This window comes from Dermacentor albipictus, chromosome 9, assembly GCF_038994185.2.
Source record: "Dermacentor albipictus isolate Rhodes 1998 colony chromosome 9, USDA_Dalb.pri_finalv2, whole genome shotgun sequence".
NCBI lineage: Eukaryota > Metazoa > Arthropoda > Arachnida > Ixodida > Ixodidae > Dermacentor > Dermacentor albipictus.
Genome location: NC_091829.1, coordinates 65,032,575 through 65,044,108, shown reverse-complemented (window position 1 = coordinate 65,044,108; position 11,534 = coordinate 65,032,575). Strand labels below are relative to the sequence as shown.

Sequence of the window (11,534 nt, the reverse complement as noted above, 5' to 3'; positions counted from 1 at the left end):
ATATATATATAGCATACGCTCAACAGAACATGAAACGACACAAAATAGTACAAAATGAAGCCACAAACAAAACATGCATTGCTTGGTCCTCACTGGCTTTGCAAATTAAGAATTGAGGAAAACGTCGTCCACAAAAAGATGAAAGCCCAAACCACACGGACCATTGCACACACGTCAGACTATGCTTCCGCATCACCTTGAATGTATTGAGGTCCCTACTTGTACGACGAATTAAGAAACGAGTGCATCAGTATGCACTCTTTGCACACAAGACTGGTGCAAATGTGCGCTCCCGCCAAAAAAAAAAATGTGTGTAAACTGCGACTACGTGATCCCAAGACATGCAGCTGAGTCAGCCGTTACACCTGTCTCAACCACACAAGTGACCAAAACAGCAGCAGCTTCCCAAGCTCTTTACCCAAATCCATACACTTATGGTGGGCGCGCACAGTAACAGGCATGAACTTGCTCCATGTACGTGGTATGATCACTGCCTGCATAACACTCATGTGCCTTCAGCACAGAACTTCAGAGCTTGTCATTTCATGCATTTCCAGCACTTAACAAGACACAGAAAAACCAAGAAAAGACAACAGGACAGGGAGGACAGAGCGTCCTCCCTGTCCTGTTGTCTTTTCTTTTCTCGGTTTTCCAGTTTCCCCTTAAGCACTGGAAATGCACAAAACATTTTTACCCGTGTGCTTAGATTTAGGTGCATGTTAAAGAACCCCAGGCGGTCCAAATTATTCTAGAGTCCCACAACTATGGCATGCCTCATAATCAGATCGTGGTTATGGCACGCAAGACCCTATAATTAAAAAAATTATGCATGCAATATAAAAATTCCAACTGGCCCAGCTTTCTGCCATAATTTCAGCGCTGTCCTTCATGTCTTTCTTCAAGTTTGTTGTAGTTTTTGCTCTGTAGTTCCAACTATGAATTACCAACACGCCCAGCACAGATTCTTTTGGTTCTACATGCTTGAATCGCATGACAAGCACAATGCGATTAATAGATGCATATGGTGAAGCAGACATTTAGTCAGACGTATGCAAGACAATTCGTGCAGTTTGGACCTAAATGTCAACCTAGTTCCATTGTACCACAAGCAGAGACCGCTCTCTTGAAACTTCCTAAAATCAGTGTTGCATACCCTACACTTCACAGTCAATGCAATGCCATCTGCCAAACTTTGCCGGAGGAAATTGTTGTAGAGCATACAGTGCTGTTGCATTTTCTTAATCACCGACATATCTAGTTCACCGTGAAAAATCCTTCTGCGACGTGCTCAAGCAGACTAAAAGAAGTCACATTCCAAAGTTGTAAACTGGCACTAACAATCAGAAGAGGCCGATGTCCTCAAGCGCAATTTCACAGCATGTCACACCACAGAGGCAAAATAATGGACGTTTCTTCGGAGTCGGTACAAAACCCTGCCAAAGACAAACGTGCTTCTTTGGTGCAGTTCAAGAACTGTTACACTTACGACGACTCAAATGCATGAGCCTTGTAGAATTGAATTGCACCTACAGAAAAAAAAAAAATATTAGTGTCTTATGTGCAACGACAATGTGCCAATACAATATAATAAAACTTGGGGGAGGAATTGTGGTTATGAACAGACATTTTTCGTTACTGGATGATCTACAGCGGATTTAAATTATCCAGCAAACCTTTTAACTGAACTTTGTGAACCAGTTACCACTGCAAGTCTTAAGAGGGCATAAGCTCACGTGCTGACCATCAGGACGGAGCTTGCAAATGCAAAACCCGAGTGCTCCGAGCAGAATTATTCCTTCCAGTCAGCTACAACTAGCATTCTCAAAGGAATAAACTCAACTTTTATGTCCGTTTTGTCCACCTATGGCTGAAGTGCTTGTCTGCTGTTATGCCAGAACATACAGAGATCAGCTCATGATATTCAGGTCAACGCCACTTCCACCACACTATAGCTGTACAGTAAAGCAGAGAAAAGCTTCAATGATGCTTGCATGTTTCACAACCACAACAGTCCTTTTGGTTCGCCTTTTTCCTTGCCCGATAGAGGTAGATTATTGACTGACATTGTTGGAGGCCCGCCTCACTTTTTGCTATGATCACGGAATGACACTGACACTTATTTCAAAGATCTATACATAAGGAAATGTTTCACTCACGTAAACAAACTTAAATGGAAACCTCACTCACACAAACAGCAACAAATTGTGACAACAACAGCGGGGACATCACGTGAATCAACGATTTTCATGACAGAATGCCAAATAAGACACTACAAAGCAGGATGGACTGCCTTGCAACTCCTGTCTCTGGCATCTCGTAACACAAGCCAAACAAATCAAAAGGCCAGCACCAAACCAGTGGCAAGAAGCGAAACCTCTTGCAGATAGGAGCCAAAGGCTTCATAAGAACAGCAGAGCCATTTACATGTGCAATCTTTGGCAAGAGAGACAAAGCCATGGCGTGCTAGACTGCAGCTCTCCTCAGAATCATCTATGCAGCCTTTTGTTGAATCCGTGCTACTAGAACCCCATAGCATCATTTTCCCTGTTGTGTTTTGCGATGCTGAAATGAGACAACTTGAAATACTAGGCAAGCTTGTGTGTGCCTTGTGTGAATGAAAAAAAAAAAATTCGACCAAGGTAAACCACGCAGAAAGGACACACGAATGGAGTCTCAACTACATGTATACCGAGGCAAATGCAAGCATATGTACGAAGAACACGCGAAAGCATATCAGACACTTCGGCAGGGGGTTGTATGCTTTCCACATCTGTGGGCTCTTTCGTGAACGTGACTCGAGTTGTCCAAGTGCCTGATTTGAGTCCATGTGCGTATTGTTCTCTGTATACAGGCTGTATCAGCGAACACTTTCAAAAATCTTTAAAAGTTGCCTGTAGCAGATATCACAATTCTAGTTTATGAGCTGGTCTACTCAAAGCGGCGGACAGTACTTGCAAAAAAAATTGAGATGCTAAATCGACTAATTAATAACAATCCATTAATTAAGTTATTAACTAATTACCTTATGGCCAATATTGCAATTCACAAATTGTAGCCATGGAGTTCGCAAGGCGGATCCACTTGGAATGAATTTTCAAGATGACACCAGTTTTGAGATATCAATTCCCAAACTTTGCGGAGAAATGCATTGGCATTCCAGTTAATTTGTTAACAAAACGTCACTTTATGCACTGAAGCACACAAGTAACTGGAACGCCAATGCATTTCTCTGCAATGTTCGGGAATTTATATCTCGAAACCGGTGTTGTCCCGAGAATTCGTTCTAAGAGGATTCGCCTAGCGAAGTCCACTGCTAGAATTTGTGAATTGCAATATGGGTCATAAGATAATTAGCTAAACGTTAATTAGTGGATTCTTGTTAATGAGTCAATTTAGCATTTCTATTTCTTATGCAAGTGCTGTCTGCCACTTCGAGTAGACCGGCTCATAAACTAGAATTGACTTATCTGCCACAGGCAACCCTTAAACAATTTTGAGAGTGTTCGCCGAAACACCTGTGTCTGTATTTGTATGCATTCACTTCACTCGCTAAATGCTAATACAAAGTGATTTACCAATAAACGCGGCAGTGCTGCATGGTCTTTAGTGAACCTGATGATGCACGAGGGATAACGAAAAGATTCAGTAGGCGCGATAACGCCACTAAGATAGGAAACACATCTAAATTTAAATTTTCGAGAAGGGTTAGACGAGGTGTGCACCTTGTCGCAGCATGATAGTACACTGAAGTTCTTTTTCATTATAGTCACCCGGGTCTGTATTAGACTGCCTTGACTTGTCTTAATTAGTCTGAGAGTATGCTTAACTGCACGAAAATAGATCATTAAATGATGCCCGGCACACTAATCAACAGTTCAGTTTCATTGTCACTGCTGGCACGCTGACCTCGCCACACTACCTTGCCTACTAACAGTAATTGCGCAGTTACAATGCATGCTCCGAAAAAGCAGAATGGTTTCCTTCGAACAAATCTGTTTTCCGTGTACTTTTTTTCCCCTGACCAAGCTACAGAACTAGAAAAACACCATTCATGCGTGTTGCATCACTCTAACAGCAGTGTAAGGAAACAAGAAACACACAAACGAGATTGGTTTATAAATCAAAGCAGTGCTTTGAAATGCGAAGAGACACACGATATGTATCTACAAGAGTCGGGCTCGAGACATCGCATTAATTTCAACAGGTCGCTCAAGTTGACCAGCCGAAAACCGAGCCAATCTGACCACCTCAACAGGGCTCCTAAGGAGAACGGAACACTCAATGCTTTTCAGGAGGAGCGCGAGATCCTTGAAAAAGAAAATATATGTGTGATGCTCAAAACTTGAGAAGGCATCGTCGTCACATGGAAGCTCCAGTCCGTCTTTGGCATAGCTCATTGTGAGGTAGGCAACAGCGGCAGCTCCGCGAAAGGCATTGTCGTTCCGTCCATTCAAGAGTTGTGCCGAGAGACTCGCGTGCAACGGTTTCAAAACAAGACTGAGACAATAAAAGGCATAACGGCTGCTGAAGAATCGAGCACCGATAGCTTTGGGGAAATTACGAGGACACAGGGTCGTCGTAGCTGTTGCAGTGGGGCTAGCAAAGCAGCACTGTTCATTAAGCATGCCTTAAGGACTGCATTGATCCCTTATGTGCCAAGGATGAGTCTTAATCAAATGAATTATTCAAATGGGTTCTATGGAAATCCTAAAGGTAAGAAAGTTTCATGAGAGTTAAAACTGCAGTCTACCGAACTGTGCCAGTATTCCTTGTTAGAAATAACCCCAATTCAAGGTAATCAAAAAAGCTAACACTGAAGTTGATCAAAAATTCATTTTGGGCGGGGGACGGGAAACTTGGCAGACTTATGTTGAACTTACTTGAATGACTAATCTGTCTTAAGCTTCCAGCACTTCCCGAGTTGCCAATAAGTTTTGGACTTCCTTCTGCACACTAGCCTTCTGGCTAGCCAAGATGTTAGGGCAACTGCTTTGGAAAGGCAGAGATCCTGGGTTCGATACCCAAACCAAAACAAGTTCTTCGACTGCAGACTTAGCTTTTCAAGAAAACTGTAGTGTGCCCTTCTGTAGCGTACTGCTACATTCAGCAGTATGGTGAAGTTTCCCTCAATAAGTTGTGCCAGAGAATGTTTTGCACAAACTGCCCAAAGTGAGCCCAGCTTGTCTGTGCAAGCCACAGCTACTCTGGAATGCCGTTATCAAGGTGTGCTTATCTGCAATGTTGCTTTTTGGACATGGTACCAAGGTACTCATAGTATGTGATAGATGGTCCGTGTTTTCTTTTTTTTTCTTCATTTTTTTTTTTTGCTCTTTTCAGACGTAAGTTGCACAGCTGGTACCATCATATCATGTATACTACTCGTAATATGCAATCACTTTTCTATTCAAGACTGTAATTAATGAAAACATAACTTTCACAGCTTCTCTCTTTTTTTTTTCTCTCACATTTTGAGCGGCAGTTAGTGGATTGCAGAGTCACTGACTACAGCCCATACAAACAGGGTCAATAAATAAGGCAGAACTTAACTCACAGTCAGTTTGTGTAACCTGCATCAGAAGTTAGTCAAGCGTAAAAACGAAGACTCCTCACTGAAAACTACAGTCTAGGGGTACAAAACTTGCAGCTAAAGGCACAGTATGCTGCTAGATACAATGCTGACCAATGGCTTCTCAGGTTGTTGCTTGGGTCTACTTGTTAGCTAAGAAAAAAAAAAAAGTTGTGGCTTTCACAGTTCAACACAAGGCACTTAAAACGCAAGACAAGAAACCCACAAGAACCTGTGCCATAAACAAAGCATTCTAAAGATACTCGGGGTACCACAACACATTTTGACAACAGCACACGAAAAGGAGAAGTGCGGAAAAAGTGAAGCAGCAATGGTCATGGCAGAATTAACAAGTACCTAATAAAGGGCAGAAGGCATTCAAAATCGGACACACAAGGTGATGTTACAGTGTAACAAATGAACAAGAATACGGGATCAGGGAACGAAGAACAGTCATTTTCATAGGAGATCTACTTGAAGAACTACTACACAATGTTTCAAACAGTCTGTTTTGCTTTCATTGAAGGGATGCGCAGTATTTTGTGCCATAACACGCCAGTCCTCAAGGTTGCCTTCCATATGCCTGCAAAACAGTGTTGGTAACTAGATAGTTACTAAATTTAACAAGTTCATATTACCCTAATGACAACTCTGCATTTTATTGGGGGATTGTGATTTTTTTTTCTGGCGACTGCTGTACTGATGTAAACAGTCACTAAATTGGGCTGGTAAAATTCCTCGGACTTCCAAGTTTAGCTCCTCATCACAATTTTACCCCCAGAGAGTCGTGCCGAAGGCGCATATCCTCCATATGCGCCTCCATTTGTCACTAGGTTCAAGGACTTACTGAAGCGCTTATTGGAGAGCCACCTGTGTCCATCAAAGCTGCTTTTCTTGGCGAAGCACAATCCTGAGATCTGATGACGTTTTAGAAAGTCAGGAGTTGTTTTCCCACAATCGCATTCCAACCGTTGCCTAGCCACCACTGAAGGTGATCTGAAGCCATGGCCTAAGAACTAATATGGAAGACATTCAAGGACAACTGACACATAAGAGACAGAATTTCAAGCACGCCTTCATTGCGATCACTTAGTGAGTTGTTGCTAAAGCTGGAGTGCCTTGTACCGTGACCTAGCGGTACTGCTAAAGAAAGAAAGTTGCCAACCCTGCTGTAAAACATCAATAGACCGCTATTCCTTCAGCCAAAAATATGTACTGCCCACGCAGCATGCATGTGCAACCGGAGACCTTTACAGACTATCACGAAATAAGATGTCTAGAAACACTGCAAGCTGTACGATATGTTGATTCGCTGCTAAAGAGATCATCCGACGAGATTCTGAGAGACAAAGGCCTCTATGACAGTTGGGCACAGGCAGGAGGGACGAGAGGGAAGGAAACTTTGAAAGCAGGCCTTCACTGGAGAATGGAGCAATCTGCCCTCAAACCGACGACATCTCACAGGACAAAAGACGTGGCAGTAACGTTGCTCTGTAGTCACCCGCGTGTGGAACTTGCAAACAGTTACGTTAAACAAGTGTTTTAGGACATCCAGGGCCCACCTTATTTCGTTCATTTCTCTCTCAACTCTTCTCCTGGACCGATTGGCTGATTTCTGCAGGAATGGCAAGTGTGCACCTGTGATGACTCGGAGGTTTAAAGCAACTTAAGTTAGACAGCTGAAGAACAGAATTCTGTTTTTAACGTGTAGCCTTTTCTTCATCCGACACAAATAAACAGAGGGGAGTTGGAAAAAGGCTTAGCAAGAGAATTTACCAGACTGAATTTTTTGTATGACCCCACCAACTTTGTTTTTCATGTTTTTTTTCTCTTTATAAAAGGCACACAAAGCGGTAATTTAATTTAGGACTTTGGGTTAATTCTAGCCATCTGGGGTTTTTAAACATGCATCCAAAGCTTGGTACATGAGCGGTCTTGCATTCTGTTTTCCTCTAAACGCCACCGGGAATTGAACCCATGACCTTGCACTCAACGCAAAATGCTGTAGCCACTGAGACGCCGCAGTGAGTAGTGGTTGCTCCTGAACGGTACTGGGCACCTAAGTGTTTCTAGAAGACAACATTTTGTACACAATGTCCATAAAAATATTATGTCTCCAGCAACGAATCAGTCCTCTCCGAACCAGAACGACAGTCTGTTTTGCCAGTGACAGCGTTCTGAATCGTCAAAGAACACCGAGCTTGATATTGCTCCCCATCAGGGCGAAAAAAAATAAGGAAGGGCTAACTGCTGATGAGTAACAAAACGGGACATTTTTTGTGAAAGATTCGTAATGCCAGACAAAAAAACACCGGGGAAAGGACAGTGCAAATTAACTGCTGATGAGTAACAAAACGGGACATTTTTGTGAAAAATTCGTAATGCCAGACAACAAAACACCGGGGAAAGGATAGTGCAAATTATCTGAGCGTAACTGCATGGCCTGCCCAAATGAAAGCGCTGACTAGTGGTTCAATTTCTACATCAGCCCCACACCAGTTTTTCGTAACAGCGTTTTTGCTTCTCTTTTTATCAGTAAGTAGACACGCAATACTCAGATGAATGGCGTGCCGCAATGTCATTATTTAAAGAAGTATTTTTTTTTTTTGCAATATGCACGCAGCTGAATCTACCTGCGCTGTATTAACAAAAGAGATATCGCGAAACAATGAATAAAAAAAAAGAGATAAGTGGAAAAGACACGGTGCAAATAAAAGCAAATGTATGAACAATAAACAGAACTGTAACAACCACAAGGCACAAAGAGTTGTTGTCTAGGGCCAAGAACAAGAATGTCAAAACTAGGACGAGATGCAGTGACTGAACTGCATGCTTCCGCTCCTCCAGCATGTATAGCGAGTTGAAAAAGGGACGTCACCAAATACTTTTGGAGATAAAAGAGGCCTCTGCAATTATGAAACACAGCTATAGGTCAAAAAAAAAGAAAGAAGAGAAGGGGGAGGTGCATGGCCGCATCTGAAATATTGCGGAGATGGACATGAGACTATATACAAGCGGCCGCAAACTCTCCTTCGATTTCGACAACATGGAACAGAAGTGACTGGTCGTGCGGACAGAAAGGCATCATCAAACCACAAAACAGCCACGGAAAAAAAAAAGAGGGACTTATCATTACACGCGATTGCAGACGACGCGTATTCGTTGTCCCTCGACATGCACCCGTCACCGGCAGTTTCTGGCGAGAGACAAGGTTGGGAATAAAAAGAAAAGAAACCACATTCCATAGCTGTTGGCAAATGCTTGAGCTCTTTAAAACTTAAACAACGAAAAATGGTGAGGGATGATTGGGGTTGCCAACTTCAGTCCTCTTACTGCCATACATTGATACAAGGCAAAATGGCCTTGTGCCATTTGCGGTGTCTTTTGGCCGGGCCGCTACTAGGTGCAATCTCCAGTGATGCATAGTAGAGTAGAGAGTGGGCAACCTAGTCTGGCAGACGTCTTAGCCAGTCATAGGTGAGACCATGGCAAATGGCTACGAGAAGCCTACAAAGGATACCTTTTGCTCTCGAAGTTTTGTGGCGCATTGTGCGCTAGTAAAATTGTGCCACTTCCACCTTAAATCTTGCAAGGACTTTGCTCCGGTAGAACGAACGATCATGAAGACTGAATACGAGCAACATCACAAACTTTTAAAAGAAAAAAAAAAAGAAAAACACCTACTGTGGCTTTGACATTGCCTCCGCGTTGTGTTGGCCACAAACTTTACACAATGCCACTGTGGAACAGTGAATTCAACGCGGAACATGTAAAAATGAGCAACAGAGGAATGAACGAGTGATAAGAGTCCCCACAGTTCTACTAAGTGGGCGTGCACACACACACGCGAAAAAAATTGTCATGTTTACACTGTTTGATCTAGGCTTAGGGTAACACGCATGCACGCTGCGGCAACACCTTCTTCATTCGGACTCGTGAGACAGAGGAGTTCTTGCCGCAGTTTCGCATCCACAAACAAGCAAGATGGCCGCACTGGCAATCAGCCACATTGCGGCTAACACATAGAGTAATTGGTTTGGCTAGCAACAAAACGCGGTGGGTTAAAAACATCTGCGGTGGTGCAAGTAGCCTACAGCACATCGGTGGCATGTCGTCCTGTATGCAAAACAAAAAGTACGCGAAACACAACGAATGTACACATTTGAAGCACAACACAACATAAATGCAACTTGCATGGGGTACAACCTATGCCAAACAACATACAGTACGACAAACAACAAACTCAGCATAGAAGGGACGCGCACTACAGGCATGAAACAATGAATAAAAGAAAAAGAGAGGACATCTCTCTGCAATACTGCTACTGTGTGAATCAATTAAAACATCAAGATGATGAGAACTCTAAAAACAAGGACCAGTGTCTCTCGCCAGGCCTGCCACATTTCTTGTTTTTTGTTTTTTTCACTTGCTTTTCAGTCCCTGATAGCAACGGTTCTGAGAGAGGCATCTCGTTGAGAACAATGGTGGTTTGGCATCACTTTTTTCACTAAGTTCACGAGTAGTAAAACCACTCCACAGATACTCGTCTGCGTTGGGACAAAGTAAAAAATATTCTCTGTCATGGACAAAAAGGTTGACACAGAAGGGATACCTTCTTCAGGATGCCCAGTGGAAAAAAAGAAAGGCGTCTGCGCACATAACAGACCACTACTTCCTCCAACTTCAAGAGGGCATCTGCACCTGCTTCAGGCAAAGGAGGGGGTGGGGAGATGAAGCAGGAAGGAAAAAGCGGCTCCTTGAAATAGTGGACGAGGAGTGCTTTTGATATCGTTGCCACTGCTCCAGAAAAAAAAAAGAAGAACCCTGCGTCGGCAGTTGTAGCCGGCATGCCGAGAGCCACCAAACTGGGACTGTGAGCTTGACTGAGAGGTGATGCCAGAGCCCTCAGCCAATGTGCCCGGTGGAGGCATTTGGCTGCCCGCGCCACACCGCCTCAAGTGGTGTGCCCCACCGGCCCCTTCTCAGCCGAACCGCTCCTTGACTAGATACATGAGCTTCTTCTTGCCCTTGTAGGCTGCCTTCATGTTGTCGACGAGCTGCGCAAACTGTACGTGCCCGTCCTGGGCCAGCAGGAACGTCTCGCGCGCTTTGCCCAGGAACTCGATGAAGTCGCCGTAGTGGCGCGGAGAGATGTGGGCCAGACGCGAGTGGGTCGTGTTGACGTATGCCGCGATGGCTGCGTCCAGCAGGGGGCGCAGCGGGGGCTTGTCCAAGGAGAGGGCGCGCACGCAGCGCCGCTTGGCGTCCAGCGGCGTCGTTCCCATGCTGCCCGGTGCCGCCATCGAGCATCGGCGCAATATGTCCGACAGCACTGTGGCACACTGCACGTGCTTGACCAGCAATGGTACGAGCCCCGCGAGCTCGGAGCGGCCGAGCGAGTGGGCCAGCGCGCATGCCCAGTGGATGTCGTTGATGGCCGGGTGGGCGTCCTGGTTGTATGCAAGCTGCACACCGCGCGTTGCCAGCACAGCTAACTTGTAGGCTCGATGGGCGTAGCCGCGGTGTTCCATGTACCGAGCTACGGTGAACAGCTGCGAGGAAGTCATGACCCCGGAGCCTGCAGCGTCTACGACAATCTGATGCGCCGTCTCAAAGGCATATGCGTCTCCCTCACACAGGGTAAGGGCGTTGAGGGCACAGTTTGGGGGGTCCTTGGAGGCGCACTGTAGTGCCAGGGTGCGGGCACATGACGACAGCTCCTCCTGCTGGCTGAAGTCCAGACCAAGCCGAAGAATGGTGGCATGGGACATAATGGTTGTGGCCACTGGACCTGGGCACAAGGGGAAGAAAAAAAGAGGACAGCCCAACATCTTTACAACTTTTTCCTTGTTGAAAAACTGAAGATTGGGTTAGATGGCATCAATGTATCAAGGTGCATTAAGCACTCACGATAACACAAAAGAAAACAGAGAATGGCACCATTTTACATCTTCTTTGTTGTTCTTGT

The 11,534-nt window shown here is 44.7% G+C and overlaps 1 protein-coding gene across 2 annotated transcripts in view; it reads right to left on the bottom strand.

Moving 5' to 3' along the window:
• Positions 1–801: 801 nt before the first annotated feature.
• Positions 802–11,534, bottom strand: part of LOC135921864 (zinc finger SWIM domain-containing protein 5-like) — a 66,297-nt gene continuing 55,564 nt past the window's right edge. The window contains exon 17 of one of the 2 annotated variants that reach the window (XM_065456259.2): positions 802–11,351. In XM_065456259.2, the coding sequence (XP_065312331.2) occupies positions 10,549–11,351 (803 nt within the window). In that variant the 3' untranslated portion in view covers positions 802–10,548. Of the gene's footprint in view, positions 11,358–11,534 lie in introns of both variants that reach the window. The other variant, XM_065456258.2, reaches the window with a different exon arrangement.